We start from the raw sequence: 24,621 nt of genomic DNA on the forward strand, positions 1-24,621 counted from the left end.
TCTTCCCTACCTTGGTGGTCTTCAAGAGGAGGTTTTATACATATCTGGCTGGGGTGTTATAATCCCAGCACTCATTCCTGCCCAGGGCAGGGGGTCAGACTTGATGATTTATTCAGATCCCTTCTGACCCTAGAAACTATGAACAGGTGTGTGTAGCATGCTGCGATTCTGGGAGGTCAGATGCAGCTGCTGTGTCCTTGCTTGAACAGCTGGGTTCTGCGATGGCAACCCCCCACTCTCTCCCTCCCCCACAGGAGTACTTCTAGAGGCAAGTGCGGGGGGGGGGGACTCCAGTGGCAAAGGTCAAGGGTTAGAGGTGGGACTTGGAGTCCTAAGATGGCTATCAGGGGGTGGGGCGCCTGTAAAGGGGTGGGACTACCTTTGAGGCCCTCAATAGCTCACCAAAAGTCATGAAGCAGCCTTCCAGCCGAAATAATATCAAGCTTGTCTGGGCCCACAGGCCAGTGGGGTGCATTGCATCCAGTGCATAGGGCCAGTCCAGTGTGGATGCTGCATGCAGTGCATACCCTGCACCAGCCTGTGCTGCAGGCATCATTTGCATGATCTCCAGCGCTACATGCAGTGCCTGCCAGGTGGGCTCCATGTGCTGCCTTCAGTGTGTAGATCCAGGACCAGCACATGCTGCATGCAGTGTGTAGGGCTGTTTTGAGAGCCCATAGATAGTGGTGTGGCCCAGAACATACAGGTCTGTGGGCTGGATCTGGCCTGTGAGCCTTATCTTTGACACCCCTGACATCTGTCTTTGGGCTGTTCATAGGTTCAAAATTCTTTGGAAAAAATCCTGGTTCTGCAGAAGTCTGTAGCAGAATTCCCATTGACTTTGAGTAGGGTTAGGTGTCTACCCCTTAAGCCCAGTCCAAGCTTCATTTATTAGGCTGGACAGATCTTACAGTACTTTCAGGCTGAAATGCAAGCCACCATCTTGCTCAGTTATTGTGTGGTTTGAAGGTGCAGACCAATCTAGTGTGTGCATTGATTGTGAAAACATTATACTAAAATAAATCAGTAAAAGCTTTATATAACTGACGTGTAAGATGTGTATAGGCCTGAGAAATTGTTACCCTATTAATAACATATTTTTCTTTCCTGTCCCAGTTTCAGCTGTTTCATCCATTTAAGACCTCCTTTGCTGCTATCGTACCTGAATTTTAAGTCCTAAAAATTGTTTAAGGCAGATTTTTGTACCCAACTGAACAAGTTGTAGGAATGGGGCCTTGTATTGGATGTAAAGCTCTACAGAATAGGGAATGCTTTGTTGTTTTCTTCCAACAGCAGGTTAATGGACTTTGGAGTACTCCTACATAATAAATGAGCTTACGTAGCAACAGATAAATGTTTTGAGCTCCATATGTTAAACCACATAGTGACTAATAATGCAAAATCAAATCAAATTTAGTATCTTTTTGAAGATGAATTTATCCCATGCATGAATCTAAGGTCTGTTAAAGGATAACATATATTTATTTTTATCTTACTTTGTAGATTTAATTTTAGAGAAAAATGTTGCCAGGATCACTAATGAACATTTCCAGGGCTATGAATGAACTTGTATGATGACATTTAAAAAAAGAAAAGTATAGTTAACAGCAGAGAAAATGCATAATAAAATCTGATTTTGTTTTCATGAACTTAGAAAGAGTATGTTACATAAAAATCAAGAGTGGACTTGTATATCAATTACAGGGGGGGTGCTGTGGATTAAGTTTACAAGCTCTACTGCATGTTTCAAACTCATTTGGTCCTGCAGGCTGGGTGAATGGGGTGGGGCTGGTTAGTAGACTAGATTGGACCAACAGACTGGTCCTACATGTCAGATCTAGCCAGGCCAGTGCGGGTACTACATGCAGTACATGCCCTGAACTGGCTCTGCATGATGCTTGCAGTTCACGTGCTGGCTCCAGCCCTCCTTATTGTATGCAGCACATGCTAGCCCTGTCTGGTGTATGCAGTGGGTCTGGGGCACATGCTTACGTGCTGTGTGCTGGACTGGTCCAGAGCATGTGCTGCATGTGGCACCCAGGCTGGACCATTCTAGCGGAGTTGATCTGGCACGTGGGGTTAGTCAGTGGGCTCGATCCGCATCAGCCCTGGATCCAGTGTGTAGGGTTCTCCTGGTGCTCTGAGCTAGGCCTGTGCTCTGAGCACAGCCTGTGCCAGACCAGCCCTGCTCTGTCACATGTGTCTACTGTATAAGCCCAGTCTGGACTGGCCTTGGATCCAGTGTGCAGGGTCAGTCCATTGTGGGTGTCACACTGAGTGTGCAATCTGAATAAATGTTGTGTGCTGTGTAGCACATGTCTGGTCTGGTCCTGCATATTGCCTGTAGCACACATGCTGGCTCCAGTCCCCACGCTCTGTATGGTCCGCACCAGATGACTTCCAGGAACCTCTTGCAGTGCATGGGGCTGGAGCCAGTGCATACTGTATGCGGTGTGCAAGGCCAGTCCAGGGCCCACAGGAAGCACTGCGGGCTGGATGATCGGGCTCTGGAGGCTGGATCTGCCCAATGAGCTATATCTTTGACATCCCTGCTCTATTGTAAATATTGGGAGTGGAAGATTTGTTCCCCCTTCTCCAGCCTCTTTTTAACTCTGCCCCCTGCCTTTGGATGAGCCACTGACTCCGTCCTGTGCCCTGCCCCACTCTGGCTGGCCAGCACCTGCCCCTGTCTCAGCCCTACTCTCCCTCACTGCCGGGGCCTCAACCTTCCCCCTGCCATGCTCCTTCCCTCTCCTATGCCCCCTCCCCCCAACAGACTTACCAGCTGTCAGACTGCATACCATCAGTTAGATCAGTATTGCCCAATATGGCTAGTCAATAATTGGCCATCAGTATTGGCTAAAAAAATCTTTATCGGTGCACCCCTACTTGTTATAGACACATAACAACATCTTATTCTCTTTGCTATCATAAATAACACCTCTCCACCCACCCCCCAAATATTCCATCCAAAAAGTTTGAAAAGGAGGGTGGTGAGAAAGGAAGGAATATTACTGTATTGTATACAAGGTTAAACCAAGCTACTCTGAGGCTTAGTTTAAAGCTTTTAAGGCCTTAAGATCTTTTTTGCCAGTAGGCTGGATAGATAGTATCTGGTCCATCTGTGGGCCAGATCCAGCTGGTGACCCTGATTCAGCTCCCAGGGCAGACACAGGGGGGCCCTGTGTGGATGGGGGTGCAGGGCAGCCTGGCTGATTCAGCCATGTGGAAAGAGGGAGGTATGGCCTGGCCACAACCTGACCCCAACTCAGCTGCTTTGGGGGGAAGGGAGCATGGTCTGGCCCCCAGCTTAGCTCCATGGGGGAAGAAAGTATGGCCCAGCTATTGGAAGAGTTTGCAATCGCAGTGCAGTATCCTTTCATTGCAGGTGCACGTTCTCAATCGCTTAGTTCAGTCTCTAGTTCAGGAGTGCTGCTGGACTTCTCGTTTGACACTATCTTCTTATGTAATGTAGGATGAATAATGCATTCTGCTTTCTCCAGTTGTCTATGGGACTCTGTCCATTTTTTGTGGGCAACTTCTTAGCCTTGGTAATGCATGTCTTTTCACATTCCTTTAGCCTGGAACTATGCACTATACCTTGTGCATGAGGCTTGCAGGCCTAAGAAGGAAATTCCATCCAGTAAAGGACATTGCAGGGTACCTTCTCAGCACCATAGGCTTGTGTATTAAATGTGTCCTCCATTCTGGTATAGGGTATCAAATCATCAGGGGAAGGACTCAGCTTTAATCATCAAAACTTTCAGTAGCTTGGGCCCAGCGTGTCTGTGGGGCAAAGATTGTGCTTAATAATTTCCAGTCTTTAGATATAACAGGACTTTCTACTATCAGGGTAAAAGTGTAGCTGTGTAGAACACAGATCTTTCTCAGAGACTGGTCTGAGTCTGTAGGGCACTGGCACATGTTCATTTAAAGGCACTATGGGTTTTGATCTGACCATGAGTTGGGAAATTTGGTGGTGGGGGAGTAGTGGCAATTAATATTGCCACTCCACCCTCCCCTGCTGCCAAAGTCCCAAGCCCTGTGGCTGGATCAGAGCATTCCCTCTGTGCAGCTCAGTGGGAACCAGGCCACACAGCCCTTCTCCCTGTGGGGCCAGGCCATGCTTCCTCTGCCCTCCCCCTGCAGAGCTGCATTGGGACCAGGCCATGCTGCTCCCATGAGGCTTGTTTGGGGTTGCAGAACCAGGTTGCAGCCTGGCAAAGTTCCCTTCCCCTGCACAGCTGGATCGCCTCTCATTCCTGTCTGCCTGGCTGGATAGGGCCCTGTTGCACCCCCTGGGTGCTGGATCAGGATCACCAACTGGATCCATTTTATGGACAGAACAGATGCTGCACATCCATTTGGCTAGACAAAGAAGTTGAACACCCCCTGTACTAGACAATTGAAGGAAAGAGGCACAAAAGTAAAAATAGAGTCAAGTCGGAAGAAAAGTCTTAACTGCCTATACTGTGTGATGTATCCTCTTAAATCTAGGCAAACTGAATGTGAAATGCTGCAGAAGTGGAAATGTTTTACACCTACTTTATTCTCTTGTGTTGCATCAGCACTGCCTGAAGTATCAACCAGTCAGTGAAAAAACGAGGCTGATAGATTTGGTTCTGATTAGAGTATCCCTTATATGTTTACTGACATTAAAAGTATTTATCTACTCATATTTTTTTATAACCTTGTGTCTGTACTGAATAACAGCACAAGTTATATTTTGGCACTGTATTGTGCAGTCATTAACGTTAAACTCACCTTAAAAAACAGAAAGTTATGTTTGATCATAGTACAGCCAGAAATCTGACTAAATTGTAAAGTTAAAGTTGTTGTCTTTTATTTGGCACTATTACCGACATTGTATGGTGCTTGGACAGAGACTGATTATGTGATGTTTCGATGTGATGTGATGTTTTGATGTTTTTGGTCCCCTGCATCAAATTTGCAGAATGCACCTCTGCATTTTGTGCAGCTTGGTTTGGTACTGGTAAGTCCAAGTTTTTGGCAATTAGAGAAGGAACAGGGGGAGTTGAAGGGCCTGCTTGACCAAGTCCTTGACCCGTGGTTTGTCACCATTAACTGCTTTTCTTCAACAACTATTGTTTGGTTTCTGTCTTGGTGTGTTTTTCTTTTAAGTCCCTTGCCTCTGAGCCTGTTGTGCAAAATTCATGAGGTGCCTGCTTAGGTATTTCTGTAGCCTGTTGATGATATCTCAGTTTTTGTAGCATTGAAGCTTTCTTTAAAATAAAAGTTAAAAACAGAAGAGAAAAGATATTTTTACCTTTTTAAAACTGTAAACTTTTTTAATGTGATATAGACTATATGACGAGTTTTGCAAATGCAGTTAACATTAGCAAAGAAAAGGAAAAAAATAGCTTCTCAGATGACTTTGTCTGGATATGATCAGAGCTCCTTAATTTCCTGAGCAAAATAAAATTGATAGTAATAGAAAGCCAGTATAACACTCGGGAAGTGAAATTGCTTCCTGCGTCATCAGTGGAACTGTAACTAAGTATTGGTGACAAAACACCAGCCAGAAAACAGAGCATGTTTCCAATTTTATGATGAGTTTGCAAGGGAATTTAAGGGGAAAAAGATCCCTTATTTTACTAAACTGAGCACGTTTGTTAAGAAAATTGCTGTGAGAAAATAAACCTGCTGCTTCATGGTATAGAAGACAAACCACAATTTTCAGTCTGCAATCATGTTCTATGCATCTAAGAGGTTTATCGCATCTCTTGGGCCAGGGAGAGTGCGTATGGTGGAACAGTGCTAACGTAATATTAAGCCACTGTTATGTCTTTCAGACTGTGAGCTATGCCAGGGATTGGTTGTGATTATAGTGGAAGTTTAATAACTCTTGGGGCCTGTGTAAATTATGGCAGACACTGCACTGCCCAGAACATCAGTATTAATTTGGGCTGCAGCCCCCATCCCTGGTGTTTCCCCAACATTAGGTTTCATTCTGAGATTTTTGAGTGCTGCTGCACTAGTGGTATTGACTGACTTCTGTTTTGAAAACTCTCTTGTCTAGATTTTGCAAACAGTGAAAAGTTATGACTTGATCCATTTTTTTTGCTGCTGTTGTCAAAAATGGCTCTTGCTTGGAAACAGAAGGGGATGTAAAAGTAGTTTCACTATAATTATAATACTGAAAGGGATTGTTCAGTGCTAGTGGCACTGAAAAACTTGGAAAGCAAAAGTAAACTTGCTATTTTTAATCTAATTTTGTAAAAATGTGAACTGGAAGGATGTGCACTTGCCACAAGTACATCTGCTTGAATGGCTACTTGCAATGGTTAAATATACCCCATCGTTTCCCCAGGAATGCCATTGTCCAATAGCTGTGGTTATCATTCTAAACTTTGGATAGAAAGCTATTGTGATACTGAAGCTACTGTGAAGTAACAGCTGGAGGTGCACTGATACATCAGTCCACACTGTATCAGCAGCGATAAAAGGAAAATTGACATTATTGGCAATTAGCCTCTTTTTGGCTGATGTGGCCAGTAATATCGTGGATAAATGCTGCATGCATAGGTGCAATTGCAGCATGCACACAACCAGGTGTGCAGCCCAGCAGCTTGGAGAGCAGCGTCCAGCTGCTGGGGGCTGAGGAGCGTGGTAGGGGGTAGGTTGAGGCCCCTGCAGTAGGGCGCTGCCCAGCTGGGTTGGGGAGGGGCATGGAATGGAGCTGCTCATGGGGGGCCAGCTCCCACCACTGCGCACACCCACAGGGGAGGCATGTACCCCCCAGATTTGTACACGGGGCGAGGGCAGGTTGGGGCCAGGGGTTAGGTTCTTCCCAGTGGGGGGTTGAGCTGGGGCTGTGCTACAGGCAGGTGGAGGGGGGCTATGGGGTGGGCTACAGACACCCCAGAATTTGCTGTAGCCCCCCACAACCTCCTTCCCCCAGCACTGCCATGCCTGCTTCAAGCGTAGCCCTGGCCTAACACGCCCCCGCCCCCAGGAAGAGCTTGGCACTGCCTGCAGTGGCAGCCCATCCTTGGGCTGGGGGCATATGCCCTCATGCCTCCCTCAGGGGTGCATGCAGCAGCAGGAGCTGCCCCCCCCCCCAACACCTCCTGGGTGAGGCACTTATGGCTCTGTCCCTCTCCCTGCCCCTCTCCACCCCAGCTGGGCAGCCCCAGCCCTCTCACCGCAGGGGCCTGAATTGGCTCTCCCTTCGCCCCTTGCCCCCAACAGACTTACTAGCTGGGTGCTGCTCTCCAAGCTGCCAAGCTGCATATCAGCAGGCAGATGGGTACTGGCTGATATGGCCATTGGTATAAGCCCAAAAAATGTTTATTGGTGCGCCCCTAGTAACAGTCTTTACCTTGCACATGTTTGGAATCTCTCTAATCTTCAACACCGTTCTGTCAACTTGCAACTAAGGTTTTATTGTCCTTAATTGATTTAGAAGGAAGGCAGCAACTCTCAAAATGAGGAAGGCAAAATTCAGAATTCTTGATGTTTCTCACAAAAAATAAAATGACAAAAACTGGGGTGAGGTAGGGGGAAGCAGCATATTTTCAAACATCCTAGAGAGGCACAGAGACTATTCCAGGGTGGTGCAAGTTCATGAAGTCTGGTGCTGATCATTGCTGGAGACAGGATCACAGTTCAGGTTGACACCCATGTTTCTGTGTTCCTTGTTGCCTCTTGCAACAGTCCTCTACTTTGTGCTGAATCCTGATTAATCTCACCGTCCTACCACACTGAACGACCATTCTTCTATTTCAAGGTAACTAATGAAGCTTCCTTTATAATGCTGCCACAGTGTTGTCTTAATTGGCTCTAAGGTTGCTTTTAGATGGCATAAGCAATATCCCTTTATAGGTTGAATAAATTGCCAGCTCTTGTCAAAATAATTTACAAGGATTAGAGGTCATACCCATGGCTGTGTACCAAAAACATTTTTATGTCCATCATAATTGTTAATAATTTAAGCTTCAGTTCTGAATCGTGATTCATCAGCATGAACTCCTTTATTCATGAAGAATCATTTTGACTTCAGGAAGAATTTGTCGAAAAGTAAATGCTAGTCTGTTCTGATTGCTGCTCCTGTTTGGATGTTGATGTTACATAGAAGAGCATCCATCTATTATGTAGAAAGTTTTTTCTAATAGTACCAGTTGGTTTTTCTGGAACAGTGGTAATTTAAAAGCACAAATCTGCAATGGATAAATTTTTATCCATTTGCATTTTATCCATTGTGCAAAAGTGAAATGCAATTTTTCTTATTCCAGAAATAAGCTATTAGTTTAAGAGCACACAAAGAAACAAGAGTTTTACCACTTGTAGGATATTAGTTTCAATAGTGAAGGGAGTTTGTACTTTACTTTCCCCTTTTTTTTGTAATGTTTATAGTAGTCAGAGGATTTACTATATCCCAATCTTGTGAGATGTCGAGAATATGTTGGGAACTATCCTTTTCCTAGGATTTTCTGAGCATGTAGTAACCAAGTGGCAAGTCTTCCCTTATGGCATGTTGTAGGTCGGGTGTTCTTGGGTGTCAGGTATTGTGTGTTTTTTGGGGATTGCTTGGGTTGTCTGCAGCTGCAGATGACTGAACTAAATAGCCCAGAAGGCCCCTTTCAATCCTATGTTCCTATACTCAGCTTTCACAGAAGTCTGTCAATATCCTTTTCTATTGGTGGGACCATACTGAAGGCAATGGTTTGAAAATTTTAAAATAGCTAACTATGATTAGCTTCTTATTTTGAAATAAATTATTTAAAATTAAAATCAAAGGAGCTAAGGACATTTTAATCCAGTACCTTCATTGTAGTATTATAAAAACAAAACAAAAACCCACTTAAAAGGTTTCCAGAACTTATGGGGGAAAGTTTAAAAAAAAAAAATAGCCAGAAGCTGTTCTGTTTAGGGAAGCATATGTGAGGGCATCCGTAGCTGGAAGATAAACTCTAGGGGGTTAACATGCCAGCCATAAAATCCTTGAGTTTTTCAATGGTAGGCATTTTTGTTAATAAACCTATGAAACTGTGTTTTTCATATGGTTCTGTTTTATTTAATAGTAAAAGGTTGCAATATTCTGCTCCTTAGAAGATTTGGCTCTGTGGGCTGTTACCCAAAAAGCATGGATTTCAACAGATACCAGATGTTTTGCAAAGATTCAGCACTATGTATGCTTGTGTGTCATTTTATTTTTTGCTCTGACCATTATTACTTTATCTGGCAATGCATCATTTATTTTTTTGCAAGCTTTTCAGATTTGCTCTCTTTTTCATACTTGACATTTTTATTCCTTACCAGTAGAATTTCATGAAGTGTATAACTTGTTCCTTACTATTGAATAGGTCACAAATCTGAAAAGGTTTGGTCTTTTATTAATAACATTAAACATTGTATTTTCATTTTACATACCATGACCATGAGTGTTGAGTGATAAGAAACAGGCTTGCATGCTATGTCTTTCAAAAGACACAATTAGATAAATTCTCCTGGGCCTTATCTGTTGTGCCCTGGTATATTAAAGTGGTTACTTGCATTGGGTCAGGATGTGGAAATGTAGCCTTCAGGATTTCCTCTTTTTGTGGACAGAAAAAGAAAGGGTTGTATTTGAGAAGGGTATTTGGAGTGTGACTTAGTTATATGTGTAGTAGTAAGAATAAAACCTTAAGTTTGTAGGTAGATTTATGTGATTTACATTAGCAAGTTATTTGAACCAACAGTAGATGAAACTACAGCTGTTAAGACAAGAGTTAATAAAAATCTAATAAGGACATAATACTGTGTTTTGCAGAGACTCAAGGCAACATAGTATGACTGATATAATTGGTTCTTAGCATTATGGTAAATACTGTAATACTTTTTGAAAGGGTACTCAAGAAAGCTTTTTGTATTTCTAGAGAAAATCACACTTGTGGCATAATTTACTATTCTTATAATTTTGATAGGATGGTAGTCCACTCCTAAATTTTGAGCGAGTGTAGAGCAGTTAGAAGTCCAAATGAAAAAAACTAAGGCAGCAAAGGGGGAGGAAGGAATTGATTTGAACCATAGCTACTTTTTGACGTTCTTCGGTTTTATTTCCCTTGGTTTGTGTCTTTCCTTTAAGATTTCATACTGACAGTTGCAGAGGGAAAAGTACCATTGTCCTCATGCATACTAGTTCTTATCCCATGGCTCCTATTGCAGTTGAAATTTAGTAGGATTCTGTGATTGTAATCAATTTCATTCTGCAGCACCATGCTACAGGTAAAGTACATTTAGACAAAAGTATAGCGCACCTTTTTTTCTACAGGTTTTTGTGCTACTTGAAGTTGTGCAGAATTGTTTTTTCTTTCATATAATATAGCCAAATCTATTGCAACTGTGAAAATGCAGTTTAATTATATGAAAGATTGAGGGATGTTAGAAAGCTAATTTATGTAATTTAAATTCTGACTAGTCTGTTCATGCTTTACAGATGTATTGCATGTAATTTCCTTTATTCCTTTACCAAATGTTTTATGAAATGATTTTGAAGAAGAATCATATTTTCTATTTAAGTTTTCAAGAGAATCTGTGCTTCCACACTCCTAGACCTGTGAAATGTTTCATTGGGTTGTTTTCTTATATAGGTTTCATAGCATTGGGTGCTATTTGTAGTAAGTAGTATAGTGTAGAACTATATGTAGTTTTCCAGACTGGACCTATATTATTATTTTAGTTTTATGTTGCTGTTTAAATAAAGCATTATTAGTACATTAATAATTAGTTAACAGATAAACATAATTTAGGGTTGTTGATTGTAGCCGTGTTGGTCTAAGGACATAGGCAGGCAAGGTTCTTTGGGTAGATGTGATATCTTTTATTAGACCAACAAAATAGTTGGAAAAAAGTTCTTTGCAAGCTTTCAGGCACAAACATAATTTAAACACTGATTTTTAAAGATCTGACAGAAAGGCACAAAAGCTAAAACATGCAACATCCAGGCTGGATCTCACTACTTCTGTGTCAACATTAAACCACAGATGGGTATTGCAGTTTCCGTGGTATGTGAAATACTCACTACTCTGGAGCCCTGGCCAGGCAAGTAATGTCAAATGCATGCAATGCCTAGGCCCAATGGAATAAATTAAGATGAGTTTTCTTTTCTGTCATTTGTTTAGCTTCCTTTTTAGTTAGCATTCCTTTTTTCTTTAGTTTCAGAGGGAAGGAGGTTGGGGGGGAGGGGACTTCTCATGAAAGTTTTAGTATTTACCAGATGCATCAAAAAGGCTTTTTATGAGCCATTAAGGTCGACAGTGCAAATCTGTTTTTAGGTGGATCTGTACTCTTACATTTTAAAAAAGAAACTGAAAGCCATAGATTATTGAAGCAAGATAAAAAAGCAACACATGCAGGAAGATTAAAGTGTTAATTAAACAGGCCAGGATTATGATTAGTTACAGAATTTTTTAATTCTGTTTGCTAAACTGTTCTGGTACAACTAAAAATGGTTTCTGTGCAGATGGAAATTCTTTGGTTGTAGATGTAGACAGAAAAAGGAAATGGCTAGGTGCAATGATATTTAAAAAGAATGGAACTTCCCATTACCCTTGAGTATTGCAGCCTTAATTAGGTTTCCTGTCAATAATCTCCCCAATTCTGTCAAGACTGGAGGTAGCTCTTATGGGCAAAATGAGTATTAAACTGCACTTACACATGAAAGTAAAAAATTTAAAGGAGGGCTGCTATTAGAATTGACAGAAATGGACTGCTCTGGACTCACCCTGAGGAATGATTTAAGCAAACCATGGTGTTGATACATTTAAGGTTAGCTCTTCTCTCCTACCCCTTTCTCCCCAGTATATTTGTATAAAACCCTATTGTAAGTAACACATATGGATGAGACGAATTTCAGCATATCTGCCATCTCTTCCCATATGTCACTATTTACTTTAACTTTTGCTACCTTTCTTGCAGATGTGTGTTTATTGAATGTTTAAGGGGATTGTAACAAAGCAGCCAAGATTAAATCAGTGATCTGTTGTTACCCTCTGGCTTCTTCACTGGAGTTCAAAACATGTTATCCAGATGCATATTTAATTCGAGCTCTTGCTTCAGATTTGCTCTGTGAGAGCTTGCATGGGTAGTGCCAAGAGGCTGAACAATGTTGAATTGTGTTAGAATCTGGTTTGCCAAAATACGTGTAGATATAGTTTAGGTCAGGGCTTCTACCTTTTTAGTCTTTTCCTGCCTGTTTCACAAACCTATTAATCAGTGTTGTCAAGTTGGATTGTATAGCACTTTAAGAACTTTGGATAAAGCATTGCTGTAGAAAGGTACAATATTACAAAGACCAACAAGCAGGGTTCCTTTTTATAAAATTTTTATCCTAAGTAAAGTGGATGCTGACCTTGTTGAAACCAGTTTTACCATGGACAATAAATATCTCACAATTCAATAACTGTCTTTCTCTAAGAAGTATATTAATAGTGATTCATTCTGCAGCACTAACCCAGCATTTTCAAAGCTCACTGACTAAAGTTGAGAATTTAAGTAGTCTTATTGTCAGAAGTATGGAGCTTGGTAGCTCCAATGAGATCAATAGGAATTGAGAGTGCTCAGCTGTTTTTCTGAAATCGTTCCACTTTGGTATATAAAAACAAATTTAGGTGCATCTGGGGTTGTATGCTTCCTCAGGAAGTCTGAATGTTCAGTAGGTCCAATCACAGGTGTCAGAAATCACAAACTGATGCTCCCCTTCCAACCAGAATAATGGGATTAGATTAAATATAAGATAAATACAAATACCATATTTTATCACCTACAACAGGCCCCAGAATCTAATGAACACCTTGTTTTTGAAAGGTCGTACGAAGAAAAAAAAGCTAAGTCTGCTCATTGTTCTGCTACCTGTGGACCAGGGAGATGTTGAGCTGCACACAGGTATTGTAAGGTGCGGCATAAGACATTCTGCTGTGCTGGGCACCTGGTGCTCTTGTAAAAGTGGCTTCTCTCCAATGGCCGTGGGAGCTCAGCTGTACTGGGCCCACTGGTGCTGAGGCAGCGGTGTGCTCTCGGGCTCCAAATGTGCCTGGTGCTGCTGTCTGCGTGAGGGCCTACCCAGCCTGCCTGGGACAACAGCATGGGCTGTGTGGGGAGCAGGGCTGCGGGTAGGAGCTGCAGGTGAGGGGGCAACATGCAAGGGAATAAGGTGGTTACTGCCTTCCTCATCGAGGGCCAGAGCAGGCAGGAGGTGTGTGCACGCATTATAAATGCAAAACAAAATAAGGTTTATTTATGTCAGTAGTTTAAAATGCCTTGCACTTTACTGGCTCGGCATGGGTCAGTATGGTTGGTTAACCATCCCCTATGGGTATTGGCCAAGAGTATCTTTATTGGTGCACCTCTAGTAATTGCCTTCTGGATTTTGAGCCTTTAAGATTCATATTTTTTGGCGTGTCTCACCACCCACGTGGTATAGATACAATTAAAGTAAAAAAGAAAGTAAGTTGAGGTTTTCAAGTAATCCACAGCAGCAGCGTCTGGGGTTGTAGACAAGGTGCTGTATGTGGCAAAACCCCTGATAAAATTACAAATGTTTGCTACATGGACTTAGTGAGAATAGATTTCTGTTAAGGTTATTAGAATATAGTAAACAATGACAGAATATGTGCTTTTTCCTTGACAGGATTTGAAAATTAGCAGACAACTGATTTGTTAGAAACGATATAAAAATAAACAAACAGGAAATATGTGCAAACCAAAACCAAAACCCCCGAACCTGTGACCTTAGAATACTTCAACCTTAATGGGCACTTGTCATAAAGGTCTTTTCTTCTTCTTCTCCCCCCTCCCACCATCTCTTCCTCAAATTATGGAATGTGTAAACAAGCTGTGTAATTAATACAAAAATGACCATAGACCACCAGCATTAAGATTTGTTGGCAGTAGAAGTGAGAAGTCCCAAATTAAATTATGTTGTATGCGAATTGTAAACTAATGGTTGATGATCCTGTATCCAAAATAAGTAAATTTGGTGTTTCTCAGCCTCAGCTTAACAAGACGTTTCATTGTGCCCATAAACAATTGCAGGTTCCATTTGGCCACATGGTAGCTGGTTTGCAAACATAATTACCTGGTTAGGTATCTAAAATGGTCTACATTGTGTTCATGGTAATTTGTGACCCATAAATTGTCTAGATTTTGAAAGTCTGTTGAAATAATCTGAGTAGGATAACTGGACCCTTCTGGAAGTTCAAGTACTAACTTCTTTACCCCAACCAGCGTGTCAATCCAGACACCTAAAATTACACATTTCCATGGTATTGGTTATACATTGAGGGAGAGAGAGCTGTTAAGAACCTGTGTGGCAAAATATTGTCATAAATAGATTTCCGAATGCCACACATTTCAGTTATTTCAAATGGTGAAAGATGATTTATGTAATCCCATTACTTTAATTAAGCCCATTTTATTGCAGATGAATATATACACTAAACAGACAGATTTCTTGTAGCAGGTGATACTCATTACAGACATTCACACCTAACTCTTGGTCTTGGATTTTTTTTTTGTAAATGTTGTTTTTTTTTTTTATCAAATCAGCTTTCAAATAAAAATGTAATTTTTAAAGATACATTCCACTCCCCTAAAATATACATAAAGACAGATGTCTGCCTTCTATCAACAGTGTTCCCTTTATGCAAGTTAGCATCCACAGAGGAGTATTATGTTATTTTCTTCCCTTCTTTAATTCTGACAGTTCCTTTAAGCTTTGGTCAGTGTTAAAGCTTTTGTGTTTCTTCATCTCTGTATGTAACCTGCTCAATAATTCACCCTCTCTTTTTTTCCCCTCAGTACTCTGCATAATGTAAAGCGCCCTGTCTTCTATTCCTCTCTACTTTTAGATTTTGATTTTTTCCCCAAATTAACCATTAGCTGTTAAAACTTGCACTTCCATTCAGTAGTTAGAAAAGCTTCCCAAACTTTCTGGTTTGGAGGCATGAGATGATTCCTCTTCAGCAGATTCCAAGAATTACCACCCTGCTCTTGGAGTCTAATTGTCTTCATTTTTGTTAGGCTTAGCATTTAATAGTTTTGGCCATTTTCCCTAGAGTCTCTTTGTTTTTCAGTGTGCAAGAGGGAAGAGTATCCATCTCATTTTTAACCTTGTCCTGTACTGACTGAGAAACATGTTGCTTTTTTTTTTAAATCATAGTTTCTACTACAATAACTGCAGTTTTGATTATTACAAAGCTGGTTTAATTAGAAACAGGATCGGTGGCTGCCTTTTAATGGCTTAGGCACCAAATCTGCAAAACACTTGCATCAGTGGTATTGCAAGGTTGAATGCAAGCTGAAGTATGTTTGTTAACATCCAAGCCTAAGTTGTCAAAAGAAAGCAGTGTTTTCTCTCCTTACCAAATACAGATTTTTTTATAGAGAGTTTGACACACCATGTCTTACAGCATACATTTTTACATCTTTTGGTGGAAGGGGAAATTAAACAACAGAGGTGACAGGAAGTCTTACAGGAAGTCAGTAGTAGAACTGAGGTTAAAAGCTTGATGGGCCGGTTTGTGTGAACAAAATTGGACATGTGCTGAAGAGCCGAGATGGGTTTCTTTATGCTAAACTCCCTCCTTTCTGTTAGTCTCCTTACTTAGAAATCGTGAGACTGGAAATCAGTATCTAGAGTTGATGACACGGCTGCCATGGAAGTGGCTGTTTGATGTTGGTCAGCCTCTGGAGAGAGAGAGAGAGAGAGAGAAAACCTACTTTGTGGGTTATGCAGCTGTTAGACAACAGTGCCATGTAGGCCATCAGGATTCCTAGGGCCTTTGGGAATAGAGTGGACTAGTGGTTACAGGAATTATAGCCAAATGTAAAAATGCCTCGCCATCCTTGGGCCTGTGGATGTAAAAGCCTCTGTCACTTGAGCCAAAGAACTAGTTCTGTTAGCATGTAAATAATAGGGTGTGTCCCAATGAGTGCACACCTGCAGCTTGCAGCACCTCAAACCAGTTTGAGGCACCGCAAGCCACGTGCAGCGCTTGTGCTCCCATTTGCCATGCTGCTAAGTTGCAGTTGAGCAGGTTTTTTTTGAAACCAGGATCTTCCTACAAAAGCTGCTGCTAAAAATCACAGCATGGTATAAACAGTGTGCACCACCAGAAAGGGACCCTGGCTGGTCTGAGCCACGCTGTGGCTGCTGGCCAGGCTCTGAGCAGCTGGCTTGGCACCCCTACTACCCCGGGAGGTCCCCAGGATCCCAGGTAGGCTCCCCTACCACACCCAGGTCATTTTGCCATGTGCTGGAGCACGCATGCAGGGATGTGCCTGGGGGCAAATAGCAGCGGGACAAATATGTGCTGCTGCTATTTGTCCCATGGGAAATGTGTATCCCTGCACTTGCATGCTCATCTGGATGCGTCCATAATGTTTATAAACTTCTATATATGCATAATCACTAGAGGGTGTATTGGGCCACATTATTGGGGTGGGCTACCTGTGCGGTGTGCATTTTTTCCAGAAGGCAGGGCAGGTGAGAGTTGGGTCATTTTCTGAGCTCTGTTCAGTTATCTTATTTGCATAAAAAATGAATTTTAGTTGGCCCCCTTTAGTTGGAAGTATGAGGTTATGGTCAACACAATAATGATTGTAAAGGCCAGAGAATTATGTACAGCAGTCAACAAATGACCTGGTTTGTACTTTAGTGTATTTTTTTCCCAAACTACAGAAATAATTCTGCCTCTTTCACTGTCCCTTCAAAATTGATGGCTGTTAGGGACTTACTCAGGAGAGTTCTTATACTATAAACAAAAACCATGTCTGTGATAAATTTGGAAGTTTTTTATACTGCACAAGTTACAGTTAACCAGTTTTAATACAAAATATGCCAAATGCAACACCCATTATTGAATAACAGTCTGAATGGATTAGCCTTGAAAATTGATACGTTCCTGTCAAATAAACCTTAGAATTAAAAATCTCTCAACGGTCATCTTTTCAAGTCATTAAATAAGTTATTCAGGGTTTATATCAGAGGGTTTCAGTGTTACGGAAAGCTTCCTTGTAGCACACCTTCTTGTATGGTATAGAGTTAACTAGGATTCTGATGGTTAAGTGACTGTAGAAGATAAGATCAGTTTAGAGCTGGCTGGGATAGGCTGCAGAATAAGAACTACAAAATTGAAATGCCCAGTGTTGCCTCAGACTTTTAAGTTGCATTTTCAAACCTCTGTACATTAAACTTCTCAACAATCCTGAAGTGGTTTATTACTACCATCCAGATGAAGGAACTGAGGAATAGAGATAGATATTAAATGACTTGCCCAAAACCTTTCATAAAATTTGTAGCAGGCACAAACGTAGATTTCAGTGATTCCTGACTGTTCTTAAGTTCATTCCACTTGTGCATCAGTTTTCTGTTTTCATTTATCAAAATAACCTGTTTGTATTTAAGTATAATAAAGAGCAAATAAAATATTCAGACTCCAGTATCTGCTTTATCCAACATTGCTTTTATTCATCCAATTTAGTGTAGAGCAGGACTGTTGAACCTCTGGCCTGTGGGCCAAATGCGATCCATGAAGCCATGGTATTCAGCCCCTGGGGCTTTGCAAGGATTGTGAAATATGGCAGGGAGGAGTGGACTGGTGGCTATTAATAGGGCCACCCACCCCCACTATAACATTCCCACACACCAAGCCCATGGTTGGTTGGAGCCAGGCCAAGCCCCCTCCCCTCCACAGGACCTGGTTGGGGCTGTCAAGCCACCTCCCTCCCTCTCCCTCCCCCCTTGGGGCTGGGTTGGGGCCATTTGAAGCCCCCTTCCCCTCATTGGGCCAGGCTGCTCCCCACCCTCCTCTGCACAGCTGAATGGGGCCCTGCTGTGCCCATCCCAGGCACTGAATTGGGAGACCCAGCTAGATCCAGCCCACAGACAGACAGGGCAGTGCCCATTTGGTCAGCTGGGCAAAAAGGTTGAGTACCACTGGTGGATAGGAATGAGCATAAATTCTACCAGTAACATTTCACTGGGTAAATTTCAATTCACTGCTTCCATTTCCCAGCTTCTGAAATGATGCTGAAGGAAGGGTGGTATGGCACATTTCAAACTAACTTGTTCAGAGAGGCATGTGCTTGGGGTAGGCTACAGGTTACTATGCTAGCATTTGGTAGAGTAGCCTGTAGCCTATGAAAGCTCATGCCTTTCTAAACGAGGTAATCTATCAGGTGTCCCACTGCCCTACTTTCTGCCTAACATAAGACTAACGTGGCTAATGATCTCTTTCTAAAATGATGGTAATAGTAAGAGAATTAACAGGCTCATGTTTGTACAGACTTTGAATGTGCCACTGTAGTTATTGAAATCGTATTTCCATTGCAGTGCCAGCATATTAAAAAAAGAAAAAGAAAATAAAAGATCCTTTTCATATGAAGCAGGCCCAAAGAAACAAAACAAATCTTCCCTCCCACGCCTCCCCCTTGATCTGGTACAAGTAAAGTGCATTAAAAAGGAGGATGAGGATAGGTTGCCAAATAGCAAGTGAACTTCCTTTAAAGTGACTGATAATTTAATTGATACTCATATGATGATCCACTAAAAGATACTTTATCAATAAATGGATGTGGATTTAACGTTGTTTGGCTGTTTAGAAAAAAGCTTTTATTGTTGTGGTTTTTAACTGCTCTGTTTATGAGAAGTCAAATATGAAAATTTTTCTTTTAAGATATTGTTGTTTTTTCAGTGAAAGGGGAACATCATTGTTCACTTAGAACAATAGCTTGTGTATAGTATGCACAGAAGTATGTTGTTACAGATGGCACCTGTGAGTCTAATACAATTGGAAACGGAGAGATGTAGTTAGTCGTATTAGTCTGAAGTTGTGCAGAAGGTAGGGTGGATTTGCACCTTCTAGATTAACCAAAGTGTGTGTATATATGTGCATACCACAAGCTTTCATGGGCTGAAGCTCACTTCCTCAGGTACTGTGACCCTTATATACTTAGGTTAGTCTATAAAATATAAATCTACACTGCCTTCTTCAAGTGAAAGAAGTCAGGGCAGGTTGGCACCTTGAAAACTAACTCATTCAGAAGGGAATAAGATTTCATAGCCTCTGGCATATCAGCTGTCACCTACAAAAGCTTACGTTTTTTTCAAATAAGTTAGTCTTTCAGGTGTCACCCTGCCCTACTTTCTTCCTGACTTCAGGCTACCATGGCTAACTACCTCTCACTGAAAGAAGAAAAGAGAAATCTTTCCCTGGGTGTTTAGTTTGTGCATTTGATAGTACCTTGCATGTGCAGTCAGTCTCACAATAATAACTCTTTTATTTGGCCTACTGCAGCAGGGGTCATCACAAAACACTGAGTAAAAAACGGAAATGCAACTGTAAATCCACAGAACTGAATGGGGGTTTTTTATGCCATTTTTCTTTTCCTGAAGATGCAGCACATGATAAGGTTAGCCGGTTTCCAGGTCAAGCCGTTTTTATTTAAAAAAATGTTACTCTTAATTCCTTCTGGAGGCCAGGCTTGATGCACCAGGGACTGCTTGTAGCCCTTTTTCTGTCCCATGAGTTGCCTGTGTGCCACCTTCCCATTTCCCTCAATTTCAGAAAATATCCCTTTCCCTGGATCTCTCCTTCTGTGTCAGGTCTTTATGTACTCCCCATTCACTGCTTGTCCCTAGGGGGCATGCCAGAGGTTCTCCCTCATCATTTCAAGCCTTTCTACATGCCAAGGGCTGTATCTTTCTTATCCTCTTCTTCTAATATTGTTCTTTCCTTCTCCTTTTCCATGCTGGCTACCTGTTGTGTACTTCCCCTCACAATTATCATTTCTTTTCTTTCTGTCTGGAAATAGTCATGTAGGGGGTATCAACATATTAAAATGTATGGAGGTGATGGCACAGCTGAAATGGAGGGTGCTGGGTCTCTTAACCTAGTGGTGGTGGGGGCAACCTTTTTGGCAGGCATACCACAAATTAGCTCTGTGCCTTCCCCAAGTATCACTCCAGTCTCTTTCCCCTGCATGATATGCTGCTTTGCTTTCTGCTCCCTAGCTTATTTGCCACTGTGCTGCTTGTTCCCTTTCCAGTCTGCTACATGCCACATGCCAGCTGCCTGTGCCACTTGTGCCATCCATGCCCTAGGTTGACCACCTCTGTGCTAACAGTTCCCAGGGGTTCTTCATGTCTTCTGATTGCCACCGTTTCCACTTTTTTGCTTCCCCTCTTACCCCCTAGAACAGTAGGATTCTTTTTGCTAATACCTGGAACGTGCTCTAACACTTGAGAATTAAGTGGAGGTAACATTTAAAAGTTGCTTCCAAATTAACAGATGATCAGTTAAATATAGGGCCTTGTCTGTTCAGCCCGTTATTTAATGAAGTAATATTCATTAGTTCTAAAAATGAAATAACTGGGATTAGGTGAAACCCAATCTATTTTTAGTAGAAGAAGACTGTTTATTTTAGTTGTTTTTTCAACACTGCCATTATTAGGCTGCTGTTTGTGCATTTGTTTTAACCCTGCAACATTCTTATGAAAGGTCTTGTGAGCTTTTTTGGGTATGTTCTGTAGAAGCTCTTTAAAAGAAAGAGAAAAAATCTGTAATCCTAAAAGTCAAATTTAATTTTTTTAAATCACATCTCAAAATGGATTGATACGACATGTACTTCCATGCCAAAGCCCTTGCTGAGATCAGAAGGTATGTATTGGCATATGTTTGAAGACCTGGGATGCATATGCCATCTCAAAAATAGACATGAGAGGAGGCTTTGCCAGCTTCCAACAGACTTTGAAAAAGAAAATGGACTGAAAAGTAGTGGAGAATAACACTTCAAACACTTAGAAATACTCTTTCCCTTTTCATTGTAGGAAGGCCTCACAGTATTGCTAGAATAGTTTTGTCATGATGATTCCCCCCCCCTTTAAAAAACAAAAACAAAACAAAACCCAAAAAAGCCCCAATGAATTTTTTTCCCCCTCCTTCAGTCTTTCTTAGGAGCTGTACTCTTGGCCGTTGCCTTCTTTAGATATTTGACTAAGTGATAGCTTAGCATATCTGTATGAATTAATTGTTCAGTGTGATGCAAATTGTATTCTTTCAGTTACAGTTTGCCCTGTGTCCATCTTTCAGCAGCTGTATGGTGGCACTTTACGTCCAGGTACCCCACAAGGAAAATTTTCTCCCAAGGAATTCTCCCCAGAATTCTTTAGGTGAAAATCAGGAAGTTGCCTAAACCTGGTGCTATCTTCTAGTCCATTCCCTTAGAAAATAGGGGCCAAGAATGCCTAGCGCCTTTTCCTTGTTTATCAAAAAAAATCTGCTGGAGCTTTTAAACATCCACGAGGGAGGGGACAGTGACTCCGCAACAGCTGCAGAAGTGTAGGGACTGAATAGAGCCGTGTATGGAGTTCAAGATATGGCAGCCGTACACCTACCACTGCCTGAGTGGATGAGATGCAGACTTTTGTTTTGCTGTATTTGTATGATAATAAAAATTGACTTAAAAAAGTAAGGGGTGGGAAGGGTTATAGTGCAAAGCTATCTTTCATTGAAGTGTGTTGTATATGTTGTGAGTTCTCATAACAGTTTTGTTGGTAGTCCTCCATGTAGGCATGGAGTCTTGTTTGTTGCAGAAAGGAATAACAGCATTTTAAGACATACAACATATTGAATAACATTATAAAAATGCATTATTATTAAACAGGGAGCCAGTGTTTTTTTCAGCTATGCACCATGGAATCCCACCTTGGAGCTGATTTAGGACAATATCTTTGCTTCAAGGGCACTCTGCCTGAACAACAGTTAGCTGAACAGCAGCTGAGCAGAGTTGTGTTTCTTTTCAAACAAATATCACACTTTGCAAACCATGAAAATGTAGACCTAACACACCTATGCAACACTGTCATCTTATTACCAGGAAACTCTTCCTTCCATCTACTTGTTTGACCCCAGTTGTAAGTGTTTTGCATCTAACCTGTCTGGTGGTAAAAAATAAGATTTGGACTTCAGAGCTGTGTTTGTAATCAGTATAGACCCAGTGCTATGTTTTTTAAAACAGCCTTGATGTAGATATAGCTTTTATATCACACAGTTAGAGAACCGGCTCTGAGATGCAGAGCACAGGGGAGATGCTTGTTGCTGTGAAAACAGCTAATACAGTGAGTTCCTGATTCTTAATGGTAACTTTGTGTGCTACTGGTGCACACACAATAAATATTGATGGTGGTGACAAAGATATCACCTCCACATTCCTGTCTTTAATTCTATTCTCTTTCAAAACTTCCACAAGTGGAAATGCATATTTCCCAGTGCCTGTTCAGGTTTTTTTTTCCTTAGCTTTCATCAAAGGTTTTGCTTCTACACTTCTTCAAGGAGCGTTCTGTGGCAAGCATCGCTTGCCTTGTACCTCTAGAACCAACCTCCAGTTACCTGAGACAAAGGTTGTGTCTACACAGCAGATGTTTTCAAAAATCATAGTTAGCACTGGACGTATACAAGACTATGGAGTCCATACCTTATTTTGCCACCATATTTGTAAGATGAAAAGCAGTTTTAATTAATAGAATAGTAGCAGTGGGATTTTTGTCTGCCGTGGAATTCCAGCTTGCATATAGACAAGTTAGTTCTGCTTTAAAAGTGCAAGATCCCATAAGAATATTTTTGTAAGTTTTTTGGGGGACCAAGAAAGGCAAAATGACAACTGAAATATGTTACACCTTTATTTTGTGGCCATATCTGTTGGAAAAGGGCTAATAAAGCAATATCTGTAAGCCTAGGATTTACTACTGGAAATAACTGGACAATACAAAAGATGCGGTGCAGTTTCTGTGATCACATTGTCTAAATTGTCTTGTCCGTGTAAGAACATTTTAGCTTGAATAATAATTGCACTTTTAATGATTTCTGGCATAGTCTACCATATTTTATTCTTATGAAATGATGGGGAGCATGCCTGAATAGGAATGTTGGATGACAACATGTTTGGGATGCACAGTTGGGAGACCCCAGAAACAAGGCAGGCTCATGTAAACTAGACATCTGACTTAGCTTCATCATATCCTATTAGCAAAGTATTCATCACGCTTGTTCTCTTTTTCAGCTTCTCAGCAAAGATGCCACCTAATGGGAAGGCCTTGCATTTTCACCCATCAGTTTTGCATTTTGGAATGCAGTGAGTATCTTGTTCTTTTAATAGATAATTAAAGTTGGGTTGCCATACTGAGGCACATTTTGGGATAAAAGAATTTGGCTCAGATCATTCATTTCCAGGGAAAACCTATAAGAGGGGTCTCAAAGGAAGAAAACCACCATAATGATTCCCCCCTCCCTCTGCCCCCCCACACATCCATTTGGGATCATCTGTGTCCAGTCTCTGACTTCTGTGTAGTCACCATCCTCATCCTCCACCATCCTTGAGCCACAGCTCCTAGCAAGATGACTCTGAGCAAGTCTGCATAACATGGTGGCCAATTCCGGTAACAGTATTCCCATGATTGCCATTGCACCCACATGCCTATGCTGTTGCTAACAAAGGTAAACCTCAGAAAAGAGCTTGGTACAGACAAGGGTGTGTTGGTATTTTGCTTGTATAGCTTCTAAATCTTTGTCACCAGAAATATGACTTACCATTGGGACTGCAGCAAGTTTCCTGGTTTAAAGGAATATTGATTGGTGGGAGTCAAGTGAAAATGCTTAGAAGTCAGTATGGGGGAAATTTATTACAAAGGATTGGGTGACCATATGTGGGAAACAGATGATCATGGGTTAACAGTGAGTAAACAGCATTTATGGATGACCCTGTAGCTATACCAAATTGGTTCCTACCACTCAATGGTTGCTTTATGGTAAATTGCTTCTGTATATCTAGGAGTGGGATTTTTATGAGAATAGACTGAATACTTTAAAAAAAATCACTGTCAGAAATAATGTTTATCTACGTCTGGACCCCATAGTTAAGGGTTTCTGTGCTTCTCAAGTTTTGTCTTGGGGAAAGCCTTTTAAAAATGAGTAGCTCCCTTTATCCCATCAGTTAAAACAAAAAAAAAAAAACCCCCCCGGAAAACATAAACCTCTTGTGAATTAAAGGAATGTTCCAAAAGAGGCACAGAAAGTTTGCATAGTAAGCAGTTTTAAAAACTTATTGTAAAAAATAAAGCCACAGGAGAATTGTTTCATATGACCAACCAAAGTTTTGCTTATTAAAATTTAATTTATAATTTATACAAAAATACATACCCTGCATTCTTTTAAAGTTACCAAGTTCTGTGTGTTTCTTACAAACTTTTGTTAATCTAAGCAGTTTTGAAATGTGTAATATATATATAAAAATGATGTCTATTTTACTTAATATTTTAAAGCAGAAAAATTAATGGGCTGGATTAGCTTTAGCAGTAATATGTTGCATCAAAGTGGTTTTAACAGCATGTAGTTTCTTTGTTTTTTGCAAGCTACCAGTGTTTATAAAATCAATAATGCTTTCTTTGTCCTTTTTAAATTTTTTTCCGTAGGTTACTGGGGCTGCCCAGAGCTAAAATGCTATACGCTTACAACCCTAGTAGGGATAGAGAAGTTGTAGTGAATTCAGTGTTTACAGCTACTAGACAGTTTCACGTGTCTCCTGTTCATAGCAGGGTGAGTGTTGATGTACTTTTGGAAACTA

The 24,621-nt window shown here is 41.3% G+C and overlaps 1 protein-coding gene across 4 annotated transcripts in view; it reads left to right on the forward strand.

The window, feature by feature from the left end:
- The window catches only part of KIAA0922 (KIAA0922 ortholog), a 141,424-nt gene that overhangs the window by 29,832 nt on the left and 86,971 nt on the right, over positions 1-24,621 (forward strand). For all 4 annotated transcript variants that reach the window (XM_019521669.1, XM_019521670.1, XM_019521671.1 and 1 more), the window contains exons 3-4: positions 23,062-23,133; positions 24,470-24,593. In XM_019521669.1, coding sequence (XP_019377214.1) covers positions 23,062-23,133; positions 24,470-24,593 — 196 coding nt within the window. The remainder of the gene's footprint in view (positions 1-23,061; positions 23,134-24,469; positions 24,594-24,621) is intronic.

Source organism: Gavialis gangeticus, unplaced genomic scaffold (assembly GCF_001723915.1).
Source record: "Gavialis gangeticus isolate Ggan-Ray unplaced genomic scaffold, GavGan_comp1, whole genome shotgun sequence".
Classification (NCBI taxonomy): Eukaryota; Metazoa; Chordata; order Crocodylia; family Gavialidae; genus Gavialis; species Gavialis gangeticus.